The 26,144-nt window shown below is 42.6% G+C and overlaps 1 protein-coding gene across 1 annotated transcript in view; it reads right to left on the bottom strand.

Annotated features, from left to right (window-relative positions):
• Window positions 1-26,144, bottom strand: part of TPH2 (tryptophan hydroxylase 2) — a 105,782-nt gene that overhangs the window by 62,072 nt on the left and 17,566 nt on the right. Inside the window, exons 3-6 of the mRNA XM_060025258.1 lie at window positions 25,914-26,066; window positions 23,170-23,353; window positions 22,959-23,062; window positions 18,107-18,174 (exon numbers count right to left, since the gene is read on the bottom strand). Coding sequence (XP_059881241.1) covers window positions 18,107-18,174; window positions 22,959-23,062; window positions 23,170-23,353; window positions 25,914-26,066 — 509 coding nt within the window. The remainder of the gene's footprint in view (window positions 1-18,106; window positions 18,175-22,958; window positions 23,063-23,169; window positions 23,354-25,913; window positions 26,067-26,144) is intronic.

Below are 26,144 nucleotides of genomic sequence, written 5' to 3'. Positions count from 1 at the left end.
CAGCCATGAGCAGGGACCATAGCTCCTGAGGCCACGTGAGGTCAGGAGAAAGGAGAGAATATGTACACGTGCTTTTGCAAACTATGGCTTGAAGAGCCAGAATCTGAATTTAGCCTCTGATTAAGAAACCTATCCTGAAAGTGAAAACTTCTCATGACCCGCTCAACAGTAACCTGCAGTAGTCCCCCACTGCCCTCCCTGGCCACTTGTCACAGAGTCTGCCCCTGCAGTCAGCAAAGACCCACACGACAAATGGAAGTCCAATATATACACATAAACCTAGGGATTCTGCCCCTGTGAGCTATGTAATCCAGTAACCCAGCCTGCATAGGCAGCAACTGGCCCTCAGGGCTGCTGCAGCCTCAGGCACCTTCAGCAAGCTGGGGTCATTCAGAAGTGCCCCCTTAGGTAGAAAAAAGGGCAGGAGGACAGTAACAAGATCAGGCTCATAAGCAGAGCCCTGTCCCCAGCCCTCTGCACACTTCAAAGTATTCTTACCGAAATCTTTTCTGTTGAAGGTTCAGGTCCAAATGTGATTCCTACTGCCTCAAATTATTTTTACCGAAAAAAATTAACTGCAGTACATGAGGGATGAGGGAACAACACGTACTGAAGAAAAAAACAAATTAACATTTATTTTCTCTACGTATCAAGACTAGGGCTTATGACAAACCGAATTAGAACAAGATTAGCCTTGTTTAAATATGGCTGTTGATAACAAATAAAAAATTACAACCCGACAAATATTTGCTGAGAAGATCAAGACCGCTAAGGCTTAGCCTCTGTGATGAATTTAGAAGAAAGCTGGAAATGGAAAGATAAAAATAGAAAGGATGTAAGGAAATAAAAACATGAACGGTCTGCCTCTGGTACCAGTAAATTCAACAAAATCAATTTGAGTTGGGGAAGCCAATAAAGCTGATAAGGGCTGTGCACAATCAGAAGGTGGAAAGCGATGAGGCTGAAACAATAAATGAAATACTGAGAAGCCATTTGAAAAGAATCATTAGGTCAAACCTTCCCCTTCGATATCAGTCTGCAAACATGCAGCGTTTCAAAGGGGAACTGACTGTAGACAACAGGAAGCTGCAGAAGAAAGACGAGTGTGAGTCTGGGTAGGAAGAAGGAGTTATACAGACCTTCCTCCACTTACAATGGGGTTACCTTGTGATAAACCCAACGTAAGTTGAAAATATCATCAGTCGAAAATGCCTTTAATACACCTAACATACCAAACATCATGGCTCAGCCTAGCCTACCTTAAACGTACCCAGAACACTTACATTAGCCTACAGCTGGGCAGACTCATCTAACACAAAGCCTATTTTATAATAAAGTGTTGAATATCTCGTGTACTTTATGGAATACCGTACTGAAAGTGAAAAACAGAATGGTTGCCTAGCTACAGAATGATTGTAGGTGTATCAGTTGTTCACCCTGGCGATCGAGGGGGGGCTGACCATGGCTCCCTGCCGCGGTTCAGCATCACAAGAGAGAATTACACCGCATAGTGCACTGAAAAAAAAGATCCAAATTCGAAGTACGTTTCTACTGAACGCATTTCACTTTCACACCATGGCGAAGCGGAATCATCCTAAGACGGGCCTGTCAGTACGTATCTGTTACTTAATAATGAATTCCTAGCATCACAACCTTGGGAATACAAATGACCACGCATACAGTCTCATCTGTTTCCACTTGTCTGTCCTGCCTGGGTAACTAATGAGCCTGCTCTTTAAGTTAATAGCTGGTGCAGTGCCCTGCAGCTACCCTGAACGGGTCTGACTGGTCACGCCAAGAGATTTCTCACACCGCTCTGACCCCCATATCCCGGGTAACTATTTAAGGTAAATGTTTAAAAATCAACTTCACACAAAGTAAAGGCTACTTTTATCCATTTAATTTCTGTTAAAAAAATATCCCAAATACAGAAAAAATAAGAAATTTCCCACTTTTCCATGTAGTTAATCAAGGTATATAATAATAGCTCATCTTTGAGAACTTACTATTGGCCAGACACTTTTTTAAAGTTAAGTGTTTTTATATAACTTAGCCCATTTGATTCTCACAACTCCATTGAGGTAGACCCCCCCCATTTTACAGATAAGGATTTTAAGGCTCAGAGAAACTAAGCCATTTGACTAAACTCATGGTGCCAAGCTTAAAACCCAGTCTGTCAGGCTCAGGACCAGCTGTGGTCCTAACTGATTAGTGTACACCAATGAAATAAAAAATGTATCCCAGGCACCAGCTAATTTTCACATACCAAATTAAAATAAGGCTTATAGGTATACGTACTTATATACAGAAAATCTCGTATACAATCATGTAATTATGATACTCGCATGTATTTGTACAGATCTCATAAAATACTTTCATATTTCTTCACTCCTTTAACCTTCTCAGTAAGACCGGTAGGTAGTGCTTGGGGTACCAGGAATGCAGGGACACCTATTTTTTTTAAAACTTTGAGATTTGACATTTGGAAAAATAAAAATTGTCATGGGAAAAATCAAACTGTGTTGCACTTCTCTGTCCTTGTTGCGGGTTAGCGGGCTTTTTGTGAATTATACATGAGAAGAATGACAGAGGCGTGTCCTGATCTTTCTAGGGCCTAGGACATATACCCACATATCATTATGCATCTATCTCTGAGTACATGCCATAACATGTATGTAATAAGCATCATATCCCAGTGTCCTAAAACTGCTCTGGCCTACAACTAAAGTCACTTAAGTACTCCACATTCTAGAGAAAGCTCTCAGCAGTTGGAGCCAACCATCTCCCTGCAGGGCTTGTGAAGAAACGGCAGAAATGGCTCTACCACCAACAAACCCCCCTCGTACTACCCTTCCCACCCCATCCCCAAACTTCACCTACCAGTCCAACAGGGAATCAGACATGCAGGACTGTGGGGAAGGCTGGGGTGAGAAGCAAAGGCCCCGTTCCTTCTCCTTGGAGGAGGGAAGGCTGCGCCACAAGAATCACTTGTAAGGACTGCAGGCGCCCTCAAGAAGTAGGGTCTGGCCTCTCCTTTCCCATCTGGACGCTTGCGTAGCAGCAGGACGCCCTGCTCCCCCTGGTGCTGTCACCAGACTGGAGCAATAGAGACAGGCCCTGGGAGAGCGTCTGGAAGCCCAGGAGTACGGCGTGCTATGGGGGAGATGAGGGGACCCTTGACAGGTGTCCTCTGAAACTTGAGGTTTGTGTGAACATGGAGCCTGATGCCCAGTGAAATCTAGAAATTCCCATGGGACCCAATGTGGTGTGCCTGGTAGGAAGATGGGGAGGCCCCACCCCATCCAGGTCTGCTCAGTTCTCAGGAGACAGAAGAATGCTCCAGGGGCTCCCCTCATCCCTGGCGAGGAAGTACTAAAGGCCAGGTGCATGAGGGGTACCCAAGTTACGATGTGGCCAACCTGGAGAAAAGGATGATGTTGTGAGCACTGAAAGGCCAAGGGAGGACAGGAAGCTTATCTGCAGGGGTGGAAGTGGAGGAAATGGTCTTACCCCAAGAAGACTACACACAACACTATGCAGAGACCATTTCAACAGAGACCACCGCATCAGAAAGAACCTGTCCAAACCAGGGTGAGAGTGGCCAGAGGCCTGCCCACCCCTGACATTCTCACGATCCTGCCAAAAGCCCTCAGCCTCCTCTCAGCTCCCAACTCCAGAGGAACTAGGTCCTAGAAGAGAGAAGGAAAGGTATCTCAGAACTGTACACACACACACACACACACACACACACTCCAAAGAACTGAGGAGGAAGAGAATACACTTTGAATCAAATTTAAGATTAATCTTTTTTTAAATGAATGGGACTAGGTCTTAAATACCCCAATGAGACTCTACTAATAATTGAAAATGAAAGGAAATTAGTTGTTGCTAAGGAACTTGCTTCCCAGCAGGAAAGTAGGATTCAACACAATATAGTGGAAAGCAGTGAGTAGGGAAAATAAAACCATTTTACGTTGGTATAAACCCCAACAAGATGAGACTCCTCAACAAACTAATTACAAGTGAATATTATCATTAGATCTCTAGGGAATCTCCTCCACTTACATGGAATTAGTTGGGCTTCCAGAATTCTTAACACCCACCAAAATTATTATTCACAGATTCCTAATTTACTGGAGAAAAACAGATGTGACTTTCAGCAGTTTCCACTCAGCACAGATTCTGCCCTCTTGCCAAAGAATGGCAAACTAAGACTTTACAAACACGACAGGGAACCACTGCTCAGTGAAGACTGTACAAGGAAAAGGGCTGAAACCTTCACTGTCAGGATTTAGCTCGACAATAGGAAAAGCTTCCCGGTGCAATATGTGACTAAGAGATGACTAAGAACTTTCTCTGGAAATACTGAAGACTGTGGGAGGCATCTTTCTGCCTGTAAGGTTAAATCCCACTCTTCCTAGAGGCAGGGCGATGATTCTGAAAAACCTGCGCATTCCCTGCAGAGAGGAGAAAGTAGAAAGTGCATAGACAAACCTAACTGGGGGCAGGTACCGATAGAGTTACTCTATGTTAAGTCCTGAGCTTGTTAGAACAATGCTGTGTAACAAACACATTTTTACACTGAAATCCAGGGACATAAACCCCACTGGGGCTGAAATTATGGGAGTTCTCTCTCCAGCCAGATGAATAAGCAATAATGCTTTTGTTTTAATTATTTGTTTGATCTTCTCCTCCAGCAGGTCCAACAGCAAGCTCCTTTTCTTATACATATTTTTTTTTAATTTGGGGAACTGGAAAACCTTTGATTATGGTGGTACAGCCTGGCTACCTCCTGGAGTCCTTGCTGCTAGAATTCCTAATGTGAGATGCAGTTTCTCTGCTTGTGTTATCTTTAAAGGAACTCCAGTGCGGGGAAGCAAGTCCCCTATTCAGTGGAGGAAGACGAGACAGGCTGAAGTTGATAGTATTTACATCAAGATGGCAAGACTGACTGAATCACAGTGCAGACTGTGTTCTTTGGAAACAGTTGGATTTCCTCAGTGGCAAGGACTAAACAGAGCAGAAGGGAAACTGAGAATTGGTTGAGGGGGGACCAGTGAATCTCGTAGAAACAGTTAGGAATGAACTCATTTTCTATTTTATTTCATTACATGTTCCTCCGGGCTGGAGATGCCTCACTTATTCAAGACCTGTTTATCTGCCTGGAATAAACCGTCCCTTTCATCTCCGCCTCATCTTTTCTCTCCTTCCCCACCTTAGGCATTTCTCTTGTGATTGACACTTCTACCTGGGGTGCCGAAGGGAAATGAAAACAGGAAATATGTAAAAATCCACCATCTTCGCAACTCATTAGCAATTAGTGGCTCCTCTAAGGGTTTGGACAAAGACTTTGGAGAACGATTATTGGAACATGAAGGCAGGAGGTCTCTGTCCTTCCTCGAATTATGAGAGGTGTGTGCTGCACTCCTCAATGGGCATACCCTGAATTCTGCATCATTTCCAGGGAGCGATCTATAATTCACCCTCTCTCCTCATTCTAGAAAGCACATAAGAATACAGAAAAGTGAGACTGACATGATTCCAACATTATTCTAAAAATAATCTGGATTTTGATCTAATGTAATTTTAAAAAGGAAACATTCATCATTCACAAAACTTAATTATTACCCAGCATTTGTTATACTTCTAACAACGGAGGTGACACACCAACGTGTAGAAATTTCAATCAGTACTGAGTACTGACTCTCACCCATAGCCAGTGACGTAATGTCACCTAGTACTATGCTGGCTGGTACCCCCTTCATAAACAGTATCATCTGCAGCCAGGTGTCGCCAGAGTGGAGCCATATAGTCAATAAGTGTTCCACAAGACGATGGTTTACGCCTTTGAGACTGGAAAAAAATGTTGCTACAAGCCAGAAAAAAAAATCCCCAGTAGAGTGGATGAATTCCATTAAAGTTTAACCAGAAAGCAAATGCCATTTTTATCTACTGATTTTTAAGAGTCAGTGAGAAAAGTCTAAGGCTCTCGAATTTGATAAAATTACACTTCAGAATTCAGGCCATAGAGGACACTCAATAACTTTATGATAAAATACTATCAGTAATACTCAGGGGAAAAGAACAAGTAAAATGTCCAAAATTACTATTCTGCTAAATCTATCCCCCCATTACCATGTACACTCCTTGAAGACAGGGATTTTTGTTTGCTTTGTTCATTTTCATATCCCTGCCCCGCAGAATTAAGCCTAGAACAGATAGGTGTTCAATAAATAATATTCGTTGAATATGTAAATCAACCGATCAGACCAAAACAAGCCACGCACTTAAAGTTTGAGAAAAAAGTATAATTGTTTATCAGGAAGTCTGGCAGATAGGCATTTGTCTTACCTCATCCCTACCTCATGTATTTTAATTGCTATGGAAAAAGCAACTCTTAAAAGACTAAGATTTTAAGAAGTTTTCTGGTAACTTCCGATTAACCTTATGTCCTGCTTACTTTACAGGTAGGGGTTTCTCTTTTCTAATTTTCTCATTCAGGTTTTCTAGGTATTGTCACCCATCACACTTATAGCCAAAATTTTCACCTGGAAAGAAAGCAGTCTATGCAAACCCAAAGGGACATAAATAAACACAGAGATGTTTCCTTGGCTAGATATCTTAATGAATGAACTCTCAAAGCCACAGGCACGATGATTAAATGCTATTTTTCAAAAAGGAAACTCACAAACCAAATCTTGAGCTATACCAAGATTTGAAACCATTCAAGTTATCTGACATTAAGTGGCTTGATAAGGGGTTCATTTGATGAGGAGATTGGGCAGACTGGGACAGCTAAATTACACCAGAAAGAAAACGTAAAGGCACAAACTCATTTTCAGCAAGTCCCCTAGGCTAGTCAGGTAAAGAGCATTTATGATCACGTATTTTATTTGCTTTTGCAAATGAGTTTTGCGCACCTGAATTTTCGTAAATGAGTCTATGGGCCCTAAGGAACTTTCAGATGGTAGCAAACAGAAACGTTAGTTTGTTTTGGTCACATTGTTAATATTGGTGCTGCCTTTACAAGAGACAAAATGAAAATAAACTACTGCACCTAGGGAGCCTCAGGGAGAGGGAAGATTTAACTCCTGGAAATTATTTGTTTTTATTTGTCCTGTGCACCCCAGGATAGGGCTTCTCACCATCTTCTCACCTTGCAGAAAGCCCTTGTCACATTCTAGAGGAGTGATTTTCTTCTGCCAAAACTACCATGAAATTAAATATGAACAGCAGCAACGGTGGGTCTAACATTCACCAACACGTGCATGCTCAACATATACAAGGGGAACTCGGGGAATGCAATCCAGAAAAGAACTAAGCGTTAAGAGCAGCCAACAATCTCAGGCCACTAGGATGAAGAGACACAGGCTAGGGTCTCCAAGAACTCCAAGTTCAATCCCATGTATCTTGCATCTTGATCAACAGGGACCAAATGTTGCTGACCACTGGGCCCTGACCTCCCTCTTTCGGTAGCAGATGAGGGAATGCAGTTTTCCTACAGTTCACAGGCCTAATAATAGCAACCATCCATCCATCCATCTAACTGTAGCAATAACAATAATATAATAGCACATGACATGGATTTTGTCATATAGTGCTCACCTTATACAGCAATTAAATGACTGTTTATGGTTGCGACTGAGGCTTATAGACATAGTCATCTATCCAAGATGAAACAGCTAGTAAGTGGCATAGCAGGTACTTGGATTCAGGAAGCCTAGCTCTAGAGACCCCACTCTAAACCAACACACCTCAGAGCAAGGTCTTGAGTACCTAGCATTGAGTTTGGCCTCTGTTTCCTCATTTGAAACTGAGGGAAGTAAGACAACCACACAACACAGAGTATCAGATGAGACATCATCAGCCAAGTGCCAGGGCCAATGCCTAGTACCTAACAGGTACTCGATATAGTTGGTTCACTTCCTCCAGGTATATAGAAACGAAAAAAAAAAAATGTCATCACTTCCCTGCAGGGTCGGGAATAGGTCTGGAGATAAAAAACCACATTCTTCCGTATAAATCCATTCACCTCTGAGACATTACTTGTGAAAGTAATTTTAATCCTTCATGTTTGTGGAAATCATTTCAAAGTAAAAATACTCATACCTCATTCTCCGTGAAAGACATTAGAATTTGGTGCAACTTCTGTCCTTGTCAGTAAGCCATACTGTGTTAATGTCTTCCACAGCTGTGGGAGCCGTGCTATAATCAGACAACATCCTACTGAGGCACTGACGCACATCTAAAAAACCCACCAAGCCCCGAAAATGGAACGGAGAAACCTTTTCCAAATCAATTTTCCCTTTTGTCTTTCTTTGCGACTCTCAGGCTCCCTTCCTTTTCAGCCATTGAGTCAAACTCCAGGTAGAGAGAAACATTTGGCATGAAAATGATTCTCCCATAAAGCCTGATGTCTTTTAAATACTTACAAGCACTGTGAACTTCAAATATGCAGAGAATTCTGTACAGAGAATAACTTTCTAGAAACCCATGTCATTTAATTCTGTTGCTCTTGTTTTCAACTTGTGTATAATACCACTTATGTCAAATGGAAGTAGCTATGCAGATTTTCTTTTAAGAAAACCAAAAGAAAAAAGTGTTGCCTCTTGGGCAGAAAAAATATTTAGATTCTGCAAGAGAGGGACTCCTGAAATCCCTCATGTGACCTTCCTCAGAAACTATTCAAGTCATCTGGGAAATGACCCTAGCACGACGAACATTTGGGTTTGTTCTGCTTTGCAATTTATCGCTCCATTTCAAAGAAATTAAAGCATCAACAACTGGTGCTTATGCAGGACTCACAAAGTACCTCAACAGCCGCATACATCTCAGCTTCGTTCAAAAGCTGGGAAAGCAAATCAATGGAGGATAATGGAACGGGATAAAATTAGCTCAGTCGGGGAGAAAACAGATTTGCCTTCTCGGGTGCCTCTTCTCAAACGGGCAGAGAAGAGAAAAAATTAAAACTTGGTCCCCCATCACGATAAAGCCTACAATTCATCAAGGTGACCATCTGCCAATGAAACTGATAAGGAAAATGTTATTAAGGATAAAACTTGCAACCTCCGTTAAGTTCTTTTCCCACTAAGGAAGCCTAACTTTTCCCTTTCATTCTTCCTCTACCTTCTATTTATGCTTCCAATTAAGATCTGTCTGTCTAAAAATCGGTAATGTGGCACTCACGAGCCCTGTTAGTAATGTATTCCTCTAAGCTACGTTCTAAAACCAAGCAGGATCCATAAATCATGCCTCTTCTTGCATGAAATGAGAAATGCTACGGTCAACTGAAATTTCTAGAAAGGTGGAGAGGTGGAGCCACCCCAGTTATTTTTCTGCAATTTGCAATAATTGCAAATGCCTCCTAGGAAAAACTCAGCATCAGTAATCCTCCAGCTCACACGTAAACTAAATCATCACAGCTACCTATGAGCAGGGAAACCCCAGTATGCACAGCATTGGGCATCCGGAGGTAAGAGGAGGGGCAGCAAACAGCTCTACCCCGTATCTGTCTGGAGCCTTTGTCTCTATCATCCATTACCTTCCTTTTCTGTACAAACCTATGGCTGACTCCTGCTGAGCCACCTAGTGAAGGGAAAACTGAGGAGACCTCCTGAGAAGTGAGATGTTGGCTTGGAAGCCCAATATGTTTATTCCAAGGCAAATCCATTCCACAATTATGTATCTATTCAACATCTTAGAATGCACCGCATATTACTGAATCTTAGCCCCAGAGGGTTTCACTTGACAACACGTGGTATTTGGGGCTGTGGGTGGGAGGAAAGAAGGTGGTAAGAAAATGCCCCTCTCTGCTTTGATGGGGAGAGGAGGTTAGAATCATCACTATTCCATGTTGAATGAGAGAATTTTCTCTCTCTCTCCCCGATGGGGCTGAGTAGAAAATTCACAAGCTCGCCCAAATTGAATGAGCCTGCTGGGCTGGGTGACTGCACTTTTCAAATATGCTAGTCCCCATTTGGGGCTATTTTGTTTTAGAGTCTCTGTTTAGCTGTGTACTTACACTCCAAGCAAATGAATCACAAAGGGTGCAATTTTGTAAATCAAAAAATCAAGAAATAAATAGGCTAGCAACTAGAAAAAGCCAGAGAGGGACAAAGCCCTGGCAATTGTTTTTCAAGCCTCAGCCCAGCTGTGTTTATTTCCAGCTGATATATATCCCATGAGGGTCAGGCTTCGGGTGGGAGGAGATGAGCACAGGGCCTGAGAGAGCAGAGCAAAGTCGCTGTGCAGGGCGAGCACGTGGCTCTAACACGCCAGGGCCAGGCAGATGTCCTGGGCGCCTGTCCTGGGCGCCTCAGAGAGACAGCGCAGCCTTGAAGTCAGACAGGCTCCATAGAGTCTGAAGTGTATTAAGTACACACAAGAAATGTGCATTTCAAATATGCTGAATTCTGTAAAGAGAAGAATGACTTTTTAAAATGCCAAGTCCCTTCGTTCTGTCACTGTTATAGTCAACCTGTGTATGATGCCACCTATGTCAAAGGGAAGTGCTATGGCCACTTCCAGACCAAAAAGGAGAAGAAGGAAAGAAAAGATGTGCCTTCTTGAGCAAAGAAAGACATTTAGATTCTATAAGAGAGGTACCCGTGAAAGTGATCTTATTCAGAAACTATTCTGGTCACTGGGAAATAAAACTAGAACTACAAAATATTTACTTTCATTCTACTCTTCAATTTACTACTCAATTTCAGAGAAATTAAAGCATCAACAACTGGTGTTTATGCAGGTGACACAATCTGCTGTGTCACCTTTAGTAAGTTTCTTAATGTCTCTGAACCTCAGTTTCCTTATCTTCAAAATGAGAGCAGTAATGGCACCTATCTCAAAGGCTTATTGTGAGGCTAATGAGAGACCATAAGCAACGTGTTTAACACAATGTCCAGCACGCAGCAGGAATTTAACAAAAGGAAGCTAAAACTGCCTGAGCCTGACGGCTGAGAAGTCCAGCTTTGGTGAACATTTCTACCACCATCAGCCATTCAGAAATGAGTCCAACACAGCCCAGCCACCATCTGCTCCCTTTAACCTTAGCTGAGACTCACTGGCCTGCGAAGGCATTCGAGAGAGTCAATTTTTCAGACTGAAGAAGCAAGCTGTGTGCATGAGTTACCTGAAACTGTAGTGTACACACACACACACACACACACACACACACACACACACCCCACACATATTTTTTTAAAAGCTCCTTTAACCCAGTCCATCATGGAGCCTGAAATTCCCTAACTCGTTCACTCCTTAAGATACTTTGTTCATTTTAGGTGAGCTTAACAGACGATTACATGGAATCGAGGAACCATCAGCTACTTAACACTTGATAATAATAATCATATCTATCACAGATTCAACACCAGTTTGTACCAATCAGCCCTGTAATCATTGATAATCCTGCCAACCATACAAGGTAGATATTGTGCCTATTTTAAGATGAGGGCACTGAGACCCAGAGACTAGGTCAGTGCTCACAGCCACAGAGCTTGTAAGTGATGGAGCAGGAATTCAAACCCAGTTCTGTTTAGCTCCAAAGCCTATACATTCTGCCACATGTTCCACTACACCATGCTACCTCTGCTTTCATGAGAATTAGTTCTGCAGAAAATGCATTAGTACCCACTGTGGTAGAGCAGTTAGGGAGGGTCTTAAAGAAATAAAATTAAACACAATTTAAATGTATTTGGTAGCCAGCCTCCAAGACAGTCCCCAATGAACCCTACCTCCTGGTATCAATGCCTGTGCGTAGTCCCCTCCTGCAGTGTATCAGAGTTGGGCTATGAAACCAACAGAGTATATCAGGAGTGATGGTAAGTCACTTCTGAGGCTAGGTTATAAAAAGCATGGTAGATTCTGCCCTGTTCTCTTTTGGACCACTTGATTTGGAGGAAGCCAGCTGCCATATCTTAAGGACACTCAGGCAAGAAACTATGACCTCCTGCCAACAGCCATGTGAATAACCATACTGGGAGCAGATCTTCCAGCCCCCGTCCAGCCTTCAGATGACTGCTTCCCTGGTCAACACTTTGACTCTAGCCTCATGAGAAACCCTGATGCAGAACCACCCAGCCAAGCTGCTCTTTAATTCCTGACCCTCAGAAACTTTGTGAGATAATAACTTTGTTGTTTTAAGCTGCCCAATTTGGGGGTCATTTGTTACACAGCAATGAATGATACAGTACAAAAATCAGACGGAAGTCAGGGCTTAAAGAAAGCCTTGGCCAAGGGGAGTGAAGAAGAGTATTCACCAAAGGGTAATAAAAAGATCTGGTGCATGAGGATAGACAAAAAGGAGACATGGTTTGAAGTGAGAAAAATATTGTAACAGTAGTAGCAAATACTTATACATCAGTTCCTGAGCAGTGTTCAAAGTGTTGTTGATATATTAGCTCATTTAATCCTTACAACAATCCTACAGAGCAGTGGTAGAGTTATCCCCACTTTACAGATCAGGAAACTGAGGCACAGAAGACAAATAATTTGCAGGCGTCATTCAGCTGGTAAGTGGTGAAGCTGGAATTCACCCCAGGCAGTCCAGCTCCAATTTCTGCACTCTTAACCACTCCACACACTGTCTCTCAGATCAAAAGAGAAACTGGAGAAAGCAACAAAAGCCCTCCAAGTGGATCAGGGGTCTGAGTAAACCCCAAGCTTTTGGTCTAGATTCCTTCACTATTGTTTTGATAAAGGTAATAATAAAGTACACCATAGAGCAATGTTCCATTGATTTCATTTTACCCTTAAAACACTCCCGGGAGAGAGGCAGAAGAGATACTATTATCTCCATTTTACAGAGGAGATACTATTGTCTCTATTTTACTGAGGCTGAGCGATGTTAAGGAATCACTTGAATCCCTTAATCTGAAACCAAATGAGTTTTCTTGGCAAATTAAGGAATTTTTCAACTTTAAGCAAATTCTGATATGTTGGAACTCCCTTGTTTACCTTACTCATTGATATTTGCATTTACCTGTTTACATTTCAGATTCCATGGGCTAACAAAATAATAAATCAAAGAGGAAGCAACCCCATGAAAAGAACATGAGATTCATATACCACCTCGATTTCAACCAGAAGAAAACACATTCATAACAAAACATAATCACAGTAGTATTCAATTTAAGCAAACAAGAGTGGCAAAATTAAAGTCAGAGCTCGGGGCCTCTTTCCAAGACAGTAAGATGGATTGAAATAACTACGGCTACCCCCACCAAAGATATAATTAAATTAAATATGCATGCCCATTGCTGAGGAATAATCATTACAGTAGCTCCCAAAGAAAAAGGTGTTTATATCTAGTCAGTTGAAAAAATATATATTACTGAGTTTTCTTCCCCAACAATACAGCAATGGTGAAACCTACATACAGAAATGTAGCAAAGCTAATGCCAGGCTTAAAATTGAAGGTGCCAATGGCAGAGAACTGGAGGGTTTCAGACAAACCTAACAGCTACACTATCACAGTCCCCCTCCCCCAAGCACTTCCATTTCATCTGAACTGCACATCTATAGGCTCTTCACACTGTCTAATCACCAGGGGCTTCTTTTTCTGTTTATACTAGGATTTCTTTTATTTGGGTGGAGGAGGACGGGGTGTGATCTGCCCGTTGTCTCACCGATTATTTTGGAAACAGTGCCCTCCCCATCCACAGCCTTCCTTCTCAGGTCTGCTATGGAGAATGATATTTACATTAATGAATGTTTCCTCTGCTGTTACTGGTCAGGCAGTTAGGCCTTCCAGACCCTCGTGGCCCCGCAGCTCAGGTCTGTCTGCAGGCCTCTGGGTAATCAATCCTGTTTCTTGGCAACGCTGTCAATCAGAAACTCCCCTGAGTGGCACCTATCAACAGTTCCCAGCAGGCTGAACGTCCCCACTCCCTCTCCCCTTTAGGTTTCATGGTAACACAGACTTTGAGCCTGCTGTTGTCCCATCATGGAGTGGAATTTGTTTTCATTTTTCTCTGCTTGTGTTGATTCTTTCCCCCTGCTTTATCCTCTCAAGACTATCATAGAAGATACAGTACTCAACATGAATTCCCCAGAGGGCTTCTTGGCCGTGGTTTCAATATACATTATTCTGTATTTCTCTTCTTTTCCTTCTCTTGATCTTTTGACACCTCAGACTCCATCCTGCCAATTGCTACAACACCACCACCAAATACACCACCATATATTGGACTTCTTCTCAGTGCCCATAAACCCGAGCGAATTACCAACAGGGAATTGAGTTATTCTCCCCATGTCCAAACAGTCCCTAATTTTAGTATTACCAAACTATATTTGCAGAGACGGCGCATGCTGGATTTTTCAGGACCACCCCAATTTCAGATAATCTTCTCTTCAAGCCAGCGTGGTTCCAAGCTTTGGTTTGGAAAATCAGATCGCAGCACGCTGCCAGAAGCCACACAAATGAGCTGATTTTAAGTAATTATTGTATTGACGTCTTTTTCCTTTGCTCACTCGGAAAGCCATCAGCACTAGAAAAATACGTATTGCAATTAGAAATTGCATCTTTATTTTCTGTTAAACCAAAAGGAAACCTTCCTTACTGCACAGCACACTGGAGACCGTGGCTCAGACCCACTTGGGTTTTGTGAGCACCTGTGCCCCACCCCACCAGCACTATTGCATGAGCTTGCACGCGCATGTGTGCGCGCACACACACACACACACACACACACACAATGGCTAGCCCTTATCCATTCTCAAGGTCATACTCAGAGAAGCCACAGCAATGATGGCATGAGGGGCACTAAGGAATGATCCTTTTCTCTCTACTTCCCTCAAGTCTTAGGTTTGTGTTTTCCAGGATTAACCACTCCTGGCAGGCACTTTGCTCACACTGTCCACGTACAAGAAACACCTAAGGCAACGGGCGATCTGTTCTCACTATCTTGGCAGCTTCCCGCACACACAAATGGGAATACGATCGCTTTCTATGAAATCTCTCCATAAAGAGCGAGGTTGGTCAGCACGAAAAGTATCAGTATATGAGCAGCCTTTAAATGAGAAACTGGAGGAGTTTCCTTTCAAGGATTACTTCTACGGACGTTTGAGCTATAGTATTTGCTAAGGTGGAGCATAAACAATGGCGTTAACATAGCTAAAGAATAAACCAGTAGATCAACAGGAAACTGAAGACAGCCTGAGGAAAGGGAGAGGGAGGACGTAGTAGCAGTAACAGGCACTTGTGATCACAAATCATGTGCCATCTCCGTGCCCAACACAGCACATGCGTTCTCTTTCGTGATCCTGACATACGTCCCAGATGGAGGACCTGAGAGGCAGAGTGAGGCTGCTCACCCAGCTAGGAAGCAGTAGAGCTACAGCTTGAACCCCACATTGCCTGACTCCAAAACCCTAGGTTTTAATCACTTTGTTACTCTACGCAGCCAGCATTGTCCAGGGGAGAGGGTTAATGTCCCTGGATTCCAAACTCCCTTAGCTAAACACCCTTTGCTTTGACTCTGTATCCACCGAATAGTGTAATTTGGCCTCTCTGGGGTCATGACTGGGGGAGTCTTGTGCATGCTGTGAGAGTGGTTTCTCCCTGTGTAATGATGAATTGGTGGTGCCCTGCCTACCTCAGCCTCCTGAACTAAGAGTCAGGTCCCTCCAAACCGGGACCAGATCCTGGAATGCTCTACCTGCATGCAGCCCTCCTTTGTATAAAACCTCCACCACATCCAACCTCCAGTTCTTACTTTTGTCTTCCATAGACACCACACCTCAATTTCACGCTTTAACTAAGGGATAATGGCAAATGCAAACTCTTGTTAACACTTTGAGGGCCTCACCCTCCATTGTTTTAACTATATGCTCTTTTCCTCTCCTCTCCACATAAGTATGTTTTCTTTAAAACCGTAAGACCCCCCATTATCAATGTTCCTTGAAACTGGTTGACTCATACATACCAGTTTTATTAGAGCCACCACATTACCAGCTTGTCCTTGTCCAGTTTCTTGGCTCTAGTAAGAAGAAATAACTAATATTTGAGGTAGTCCCTTGGTCACCATGCTAACAAAATCTTTTATGTACATACATACATATTTTGTTCTTATATATATGATACATTACATATAGCATCTATGTACAAAATACATTTTTATCTATCTGTTTTATCTAAAGAGAAAGTCTCTGCCAAGAACTGAGCTTTTCAAGTCCTAGGCAGGTCATGCCCCAAAGGCCTGTCCCGCCTACACTCATCTATGCAGATATGACCTGATTCCACAGGGAGGATCTGTGATCCAAGGGGTACTAGTATTAAAGCTCCATTTATCAGGGCCTGATGTGAAAAAGTGAATGTGGCCAATCAGAGTCCTCTCTTGGCATTTGCCTGGGAAACACTGGGAGATGGATCTAGTGAGTGATGGTGCTGAGGGTAAAAAGGGGGCATGAGGTTGGGCTCGGGCCAGGACAAGCCGTGAGCATGCTGACGTTGTGAGGGGGCAGAAAGTCACAGTTGTCTAAAGAGGGTTGAGAGCCTGCTTGGAACAGAGAAGATGGGGCTGGAGTAGACACACATGGAAAAGCGTCTGCCAAAGAATCTTGGTTTTCATGCTAATAAGCATGGTGGAGAAAGAATGAAGGATGTCTGGGAGAAGGAAGAGAAGAGCAACAAAGCATCAGAGGAGGTTAGAAATGAGCAAATGACTGTCAATCAAAGGTGTGGTTGGGAATCCTCTCACTTTGCTTTAAGCACCTATATGTCAGATTCCTTTAAAAAAAAAAAAAAAGCAAACACTGGTACCGGCTGTAACACGTGTAATGTCCTAAATTCTCACCAAAGACAAACCTGCCCTACAGGACAGTCAAGATTCTCACTAGTCTCAACTAGAATAAGAAAGGCACTTCCCTACCAGGTATGGATTTACGTTTTGTTCTGATCAGAAGATTCATGTAGGTGATCACATACCAAAGGAAAGACAAGTGACTGTGCTACAACCGTCTGTAACCTTTATTAGTGTGAGCAGAATAAATAGAGGCCTAACATCCATTCCAGCTTTCTACGTGTGGCCTGCGGTCACGACCACTGCATTGTTGCCGGTCACAAACCTCCTGTCACTGCCACTTAGCACCGCGCACTATGCACAGTCCTCAGCCCAGTCCTGAGGCTCTCCAGTTCCACCCCAACACTGATCCCGGACTGGATATGAAACTCTTCCATAAACCCTCCAGTTTATGGGAAGCTTTCCTTTTCCTGTAAAGCAAAGACATTTCTATTATGGCTTCTTACATGAGTCTTTTCACCATTCTTGCTGAATCCTCTACTTTCACTGGGGAAGCTGGACATGGAAGGGCGTTACTGAAAAGTCAAGTCAAAAGTAAAATTAGGAGGCTTCCCTGGTGGCACAGTGGTTGAGAGTCCGCCTGCCGATGCAGGGGACACGTGTTCGTGCCCCGGTCCGGGAAGATCCCACGTGCCGCGGAGTGGCTGGGCCCGTGAGCCATGGCCGCTGAGCCTGCGCGTCCGGAGCCTGTGCTCCGCGGCGGGAGGGGCCATGACGGTGGGAGGCCCGCGTACCGCAAAAAAAAAATAAGAAAGTAAAAAAAAACACAGGTAAAATTAGGGCTTCCCTGGTGGCACAGTGGTTGGGAGTCCACCTACCGGTGCGGGGAGCGCGGGTTCGTGCCCCGATCCGGGAAGATCCCACATGCCGCGGAGCGGCTGGGCCCGTGAGCCATGGCCGCTGAGCCTGCGCGTCCGGAGCCTGTGCTCCGCGGCGGGAGGGGCCGCGACGGTGGGAGGCCTGCGTACCGCAAAAAAAAAAAAAAAAAAAAAAAAAAAAGTAAAATGAAAACACTTTCCAGGCCCTGAAGAGTGTACAAAGATGGCTCCTTTCCTTAGCTGAGCTATGAGTACAATGGTGAAAACGTAGCACTTAGTATGTGGCCCGCAGCTCTCATTATTTTACAATTATATCCCGGATGTCAAATGTCCGTGTTGGCTACAGAGCTGGTGAGTGTTTAAAATGGTTCATGTCTACTTTCTGCAAAAGTTAAAGTGAAGAGAAGACAGGTCTGTTTAACGCAGCATGTGTTTTTCCTAACTCACCAGCAACAAGTCACAGGAAAGAGTTACACAGGTACTTACTATTTATAACCCATGGCTACATCCACAAAATACTTCCTTCTCTGTCGATAGACATTGTCTTTAAATCCCTTAAACAGAAAAGAGATTAAGTTATTTAACAGACTGCCAAAAAAATTAGCTGCAGAAGACCTAAAAAAAATCACTGTGATGTTTATTGAGTGTCCAATTCAAATGTAATTTTTTTTCCCTTGGATAACCACCTTGATGACACAGGCAGAAGCGAATTGTACTTACAGTAAAACCTCATTAAATTTGGGCTGTCTTAATTTGGGATGTGTGGGAATTCAGACTAAAGTTAACCTTTCCATGAAGTAGGCAGAACGGCTTAGTTAAGCAAACTGATATTGTGAAAAATATCCTTTGGTTTTCAAGTATCATTTACATGTAATTGATCTTAATTACAAATTAATCTTATCTGTTCATTAAAATAGGTCCCTTTAACATGGATTTTTCACTAAGAACCTAAATTTAATTGCTTTGTGTAAATTACCAATAAGTGTACATGTATTAAAATTCTATCATTCAGAATAATCATCAACACCCCAAATTAGGATGAATAAAGAGGTTTTGCTGTATGTTATGAGTACAGCCACACAAATGCAAAATCGATTACAAGGGATCCACGCACGATAGCAGGCTAGCTCCATTCCCCTGAGTTCCTATAGCTCTGACTAGTCTTCAGCCAAGTTCAAGATTTTACCCATCATCATGCACTTGGGAAATTAAACATCCTGTCTGCCATTCTCCCATCAAGTGGAATCCTTCTAAGAGGACTTCCTGGTTTACTCAATCATCTCCTCTAGTCAACAGACTTTCCATTTTCTTTTCCTTCAGGTAGTTTCAGACAATCAGTTCTTTCCAGGGTTGTTTGTTCAGACAGCTGGAAGCCCAGCAGGAGTTGTTTCAATCTAACTTCTTACCTGCTCAACCCTGAAAACCCAAAGGGAAACCAGGACGTGCTGACCAGTCTGAGAAGGGAGGCCAGGCAAGGAGACAAGCTGCAGGGGTCGTGGGCTCTGGAAGGAGAACTGGGACAGGCCTACAAAGGCCTGGACTACCTCTGCTCACCCAGTGTCCACTCAGACACTTACGCAAGGGGGCTACTCAAGAGGAACCTCAACTCAGAGAAACTCGTTCTGTTCTCTCTTCCAGCTGAAGGAGAACTGGCCTTGCGGTCAGAAATCTTCACAGGACCGTATGCTGAACAGAAACAAAGAACGTCCATTGCCAACAGCCTTTCTCTCAGGAAAGACAAAAGGTCACTAACAGAGGGAGACAGCGAGTGCCCTGAGGTCACCCAAAGGCCCTGCAGAAGTGAAGTACCCCCGCCCTTAAAGCTAGAACTTTCTTTCTTCTGCTACAAATTGGGAGTTTTTAAACAGGAGTTCATAGGCAGGCTTGCGGAGCCTTCAAATGTGTATATGCAAAATTCGTGACCATAGTTACAAAATGTGTGACCACCTTTACAAATGGGTATGTGAGCTAAGAAAAGGTCTTATGCCATAGAGGGTAGACATGGTCGCTAGAAAGTATGAATTTCAACACTCACTAGTCACACCAAGCAACCTGGTGGTGGTAAACAAGAATTCCAAGCACCTTGATTACTCAAAAAGAAAGCAGCCCGTGACAAAAGGAAAAGAGTTATGTGAAAAGCTCAGCATCTGTTCCCTGGTTCCTGCCCAACCGGACACCATGGTAACAGCACCGTAATCTGCTGGGCTTCCCAGAGAATCTCGAGTATCTCTCCTTGGCAAACACCTGCACCTTTTCCAGGCATGAAAGAGAGTGATTTACTCATCATGCCTCATCAGCCTAGTGTGGCGGTGATTACACAAGTGTTATGGGTGAACCAGAGCTTCCAGCATTGAACTGTGGACTGGCAAAACAAGACAGGGATGCTAGCTACACTAGCGATTACAGAGACACAGCATTCCTTGGCCAGCCATTCTAAATTGATGCCAGGGATAAGGTTACCAGATAAAAATAGAGAACACCCATGCAATATTTGGGGCATACTTATACAAAAAAAAATTTGTTGTTTATGTGAAATGCAAATTTAACTAGGCATCGTATATTTTTATTTGCTAAATCTGGCAACACTAGCACCCAGAGAGTATCTGCTGCACCCTTCCTCTCTCAATTTAAATCAAGAGGAACTTGATTTAAATCAAGACCCAGCTGGTACCCAAAAGTGCTCAGCTGAATGTACGTTGGCTATCCCAAAAAGTCAACCTGGGGGAATACTGGAATCGTTTGTGGAGCTTTAAATAGCACTCCAAACCTGGACACATTCCCAGAGGTTCTGATTTAAGCACTCTGAGGTGAGATCCTGGCACAGGAAATTTTTTAGTTCTCCAGAGATTATCTGAATGGAAAGCTAGGGCCGAAAATCACTGAGTTAGGACATTAGTTCTCAAACTTTAGAGTTCATCAGAATCTCTGGCAAATCTGTTTAAATGCAGATTCCAGGGTCCGTCCCTGGAAGTTCTCATTCAGTAGGCTTCAGATGAGCCTCAACATATTGCATTTTTAATAAGCACCTTATGCAGGGACGTTGACTCACACTTTGAAAGACCCTCTCAGTGTAGATCCTTGCTACTCAAAGTGTGGTCCGCAGATCTCCACTGTAAGCCTCAACTGGGAGCTCACTAGAAATGCAGAATCTCAGGTGCACCCATCTGCATTTTGCAAAGATCCTCCACGTGATCTGTTTGTCCATTAAAGTTTAAGATGGCTGGACCTACATATTTAACCCTTTCTAGGGAGCCTCAGCAGCCTGACACATTCCAAGCCCCTTCTGAGCCATCTCAGCACGAGTGCCATCCTAACGTAATCATCCCTGCCTTAGGACTGGAATTATTCCCAAGCACAAAAATTCCTTAGAAACTTTTTTCTATCTTCATCAAATAATAACTTATAAAAAACCACCAACTTACCAATATCAAATTGTGCATAATGAATATTTGGTGTGCTTATAAAAGAAATACATACGGTAAAAAAAAAAAATGATGAGTGAGGTAGGAGATTGCTAAGTACTTGCAATTATTTCAAATGGCTGCATAGAAAATAAGAGAAGGTATCATAAGGTGGGTGTAATTAGGAGTAATGGAACAAAATTAAGCCCAGGAAAATTTATGCTGGGTATTAGAATAAATTTTTTCACAGCAAGGTCAGTGGTTCCTGTGGTTGTTCTGACCCCCTTCTCCAGGCTGAGTAATTTCCAAACTAGACTAAGGGGAGCATTTGGAAATAAGAGGTTAGCAAAAAATCCTTTACTGTCCAGGCATTGATCAGGATGATTTAATACAGCATTTCCTTTCCTGGAATTAAGCATTCACTCTTGCCAAAATGCTTTCCAGTTGTTTTATTAACTAGGCTTTTCAAACACCCCCTTTGAGCTCAATAAGCATTTTATTTCCCCTTTTTACATAAAGAATTTGAGTTGCAGAAGTAAAGGAACTTGCCCAAGGTCATCCTCCAAATTAACAGCTGGTGTCTGGGCAGTCCTGTTACTGCTAAGCTCTTAAATCAGGCTTCTGTGCTAATTCTGACTCCTCTGAGGTGGAGAAGGGGAAGATAAACAAATGGACGATTATTAAAAACACTTCTGAGTATTTTTCTAAAGTTCAGGAGCTTACAAGTGAACTGCTGGGAATTATGCTGGCAAATATAACACACTGTGTCTTTGAGTGAATTCAGCTTTTTGAAAATCATGAAATTGAATTAGGTTTTTTTGACCATTTGTTTGAATGGTATGCTATGAATTGGTTTGAATTTGTATTTTTGCCAAAAGACTGGTTCCACTGAGAAATTCCCTCTTGCTGAAGTTGTCAGTTTCCTTTAAAGCAATGGTTCTCAAACTGAAGTGTGGGCTTGTTCAAACCAGCTCCCAGGTGATACTGATGTGGTTGGTCCCAGGACCACACTTAGAGAACCACTGCCTACAGTCTCACTATCAGATTTCCAGATATCCTCCATTTAAATAAAATGAGTATCTGAAAACCATTACCCTCAGACCACAAAGTCTCCTATAAGCATGACCAATCTGCTTGGGTTTCACCCTTTAATATGCTCATTTTTAAAGAAGGGGCACCGGGTGGGGGGGGGGAGGAGCTGCTTGTAACAAATGAGTATATTGATTGCTTCTCCCAGACTATTAACTGTACTTCATTCCGACCATAAAGAAGCTCCAGGCCTCTTGTATTAAATAAAAACTGATGTAAAGGGGGAGAGAGGGAATAATGGGAAATGCTTACTACATATCATATTTCTTTAAAGGTGGTCATTTTTATTGGAGTAGAGGAGAGATGGCGATAAATAGATTCAGGGTAGATGGGGAAAGAGAGGCATCTTCCATTATGGTCTTATTCTATCACCCTCTGCCTTTCCACTGAGACTGAAGTCCACCACATTACTCTACCCCTTACTACCTCCAATCAAGGAAAATAGCAAGGAGAATTTTACTCTCTCACTGAGCCCCTTAATGCCTACAGTCCTTCCCAGTTTCCCAACGAGGTGATCAATTTCAGTTCATTGTTTTTCCAAGGGTCACCATCTTCAAGTATTTTTCAGGCTGTCTAATTCTGTTGAAATATTCTCCAAGGTTTATACCCTCCTCCTCTCTCCAACCCTTTTAAAAATAAATGCTAGGTGGAAATGCCATCCTTCTAACCTGCTTCCAGCCAACGCCTATGTACAGGGAAACTATCATTTTAAAGTCTGCTCTCAGTTATGGGGAATAAATAATAAACTGCTCTATAATACAGCATTACAGCACAGAAGATGGCACACTGCCTGGCAGACGGGCAGAGCTGGAAGAGCACATGTGGAATGGATTTTACTGCACACTTACTGGGTGATCGGCATCCAGCTCAGAACCATACATGAGAACTCTGTGAGAACATTTGTCTAACTCAGAGATCTTCCGGGGAAACCAGGGCACATCCTCTAGCTCTGCTGGAAACACAGTGCAGGTTCAAAATATTAGCTCACAGATTGTATTTTCCCCTTTGCAACATCTGTCAGATTTGCAAAATCACCCGACAAGCAAAAACTGGCCTTGCCTTCTTCCTCTGTCCAAATGTTCTCTGGTGGATTCAGCGTCACAATCGTGGTTTGAAATTTCAGTGACTGAATGAGCTCATTGAATTCTGTTTTGCCACACTCACAGTCCACAAAGATTTCAACTTCCGAACTTCTTCGCCGGGATTTCCTGGACTCAATATGAACCATGTTGACATGTTTTTCCTGTGGAAATATAAGCAACATCTCTTAATCACCTTCAGGGCACAATAAAAGGGATGCCATGGGCTGCTCTTGTCCAACTTGTAAGCAAAAAGGTACCAAGTGCCCACAAAAGAGGAAAAGACAAACTTCTCACCGTTTGCTTTACTAAAACATGGAAATGTTTTCCAACCATTGTTTCTATTAATAAGAATAGTAACTATGTGTAGGATTTCCTGTCTCATTTTTAACAAGGGGAGGACATTAATATATATAAAGGGCCCTATAAAATGTCTGATAATTATGAACTTTATCATTTCCCAGATCAATCCACATCCCACTGGTGGTATGCATGATTGTTTGGGAGGAAATTAGTTTATTGTCATATAATCCCCAGATTTATTTATTTATTTTTATATATATTCCAAAAAAACCTAAAACTCAAACTACTGATTTTCTGGTAGTATAACATCTCTTTTTGAAATAAAGCTTAAAATCTTGGAAAAAATAATTAATCGTATGAATAGCAGGCAAATGAGACAGAAACTGGGAAGGTGATATGAAAATGACTGAAGTTGGGGAACCACTGGCCAAGGCGTGGCCCCATTGTGGAACAAAAAAAAGGAAGCAAGAAAAGTAGCTAAAAAAGGATCTCTGCAGGCAAAAAAAAGAAGAAGAAAAAGAAGAATCCTTAATGGGACCACTTAGTAACTGGTCTCTTTCAGCAACCTCCAGGCTAGCTTCATCCAAGGATATGTTGCTGCAACTATCATGATGGATTTCATGGCTAAAATCTCCTTACAATAAGGTGTTCGTAGAAGGGCAGAAATTTAATACTTAAATCTCAGGTTTAAATTTTCCCAGTGATACAGTCTTCCTTTGTCCTGAGTTAACTGAAGACTAAGTTCTCCTCTCCACCCTAACCTACCCCCAAATAAGCGGATCCCTCCCCATCACTCCATGATACACTCTGATTATCAGCATAATTCCACATCCAATCCTGGATGACCTCAGAATTTTCAGCACAGCAGCAGATAGGCAGTTTCCGGTACCAGACTAAGATAAAATCTGATGGCATCCTTTTCTGTATAAAGAAACTAGTCTTTTGACCAGGACGCTAAATGCTCTATTTCTGTTTTTAATAACTTTTGCAATAATGCCCTATTTTCTAAATCAGCAGATAATAAAGGTAAGACTAACATTAGGTTCAAAGTTCAAGAGTCTTCTCACACACTGTGTCACTTTGGGCTCTTAATGTCCTTTGGTTGAAGCAAAGTGGATATTTTTAGACAAGGAAACTGAGGTCCAGATGGGTTAAGTGATGTAACTAAGACCCCATGACTAGCTGATGGCCGAGTGAAAACTCATGGCTGCTCACTCCTTCTCCAGGGATTTTTTCCACTGCACCCAGCTGTCTAATTGAATTGCCCTGCCTTTGGGAACTGTATGGAGACAATGCTGGATGATATAATTATGCGTAAAATATTTCCCCAGATTTCCTTTACCACTCTTTATGGTGCCTGATCCTTTCTTCAAGGTCAAAAGAGAACAAGGAAATATTTGCAAAAACAGGCTGCTAATTCCCCCTCTATGGTCATCAGAGAAGCATCACAATAATGCCTCATATCTGTACCCTTTACAAAGCACCTCCACTCATATTATTTCATCACAACAACCCTGTTAGGTGGGAATTATTACTACTATTTTACAAATGAAGCAATTGAACCTAGGAAGCAGCTAGTGATTAGCCAAGCCAGGAGAACACAGGTCTGAATCCTCTGACTGCAATTCCAACCCTCTTTCCACTGCACCAGCAGCCCAAGGCACCATGCAGAGCTAGGCTCCCTATCCTACAGCTCTAATCACAGCCTGTGCCCCCAAACAAAATGCACTGGCAGAGGAGGTGCTTGCTGAAGGGTAGGGGAGCCATCAGGTGTGCCCTGGCCAAAAGGCAACAGTTCTCTGGCCTTTTATAACCTCCCCCTCAACGGGGCTCTTTCTTGAGGTTACAAACCACCCACCTGGGCTTAGGAAAAGGCTACTACATTTCTACAAGATAAAAAGAGAGCTAGCCCTAGCTCATATATAAGGAGAATGACTCATCTTTACAAAAGACACATTAAGTTCTTGAAACAATGGGGCTTCGGGGAATATCGAGTACCTATACTAATAGATCTCATTTTATGCAATAAATGTGCTCTAGGACATGTGCATGATTCAAATATGAACAAATCAAATCAGGCTGCAGGCTCTTGATGTTTAAAGATACCCTCTTTGACCGCTTTTGTGTTTGCATTTCCAGGTGTGAGGCTCACACTTTTTAATTACCGACTTCCTCACCTGGCAACAGTGTGCAGAATTACTAATAGGCTGACGCTGAATTAATAAAACACGATTTCCACGAATCTGCTTATTTCTTTGTTTGACAGACCAACTTGTCTTGTAAAGCCTCATGAAGGTTGGTTTCTTTGAAATTTGCAACACATTACCCAGAAATGGTTCAGTAATATTTCATAACAGATGACAAGTTTGTAACCCGGCACACAGATGGTTTTAAAGTTAGATAATGATATTTTACATTCACCTGAAAGAGTTTCAGTGCTTTGACCAATCCACCAACTTCATTTTTCAAGGAGAATACAACTGCCATCTTGCTGCTCTCGGTAGCAGTGTCACTTTTGCTGCTTCCCTTGTTGCCTTTTTTATCATCATTTTTGCCAGCGTTAGTTTTATTTAGCTTCAAGAATGTAGAAACACACACACACACAAATATTAGTTAGGATTCCAGAGTTCTCTACAACTAGATTCTTTTTCA

Source organism: Delphinus delphis, chromosome 11, assembly GCF_949987515.2.
Source record: "Delphinus delphis chromosome 11, mDelDel1.2, whole genome shotgun sequence".
In the NCBI taxonomy this organism is placed as follows: Eukaryota; Metazoa; Chordata; class Mammalia; order Artiodactyla; family Delphinidae; genus Delphinus; species Delphinus delphis.
This window is presented reverse-complemented; position numbering and strand designations above follow the sequence as displayed.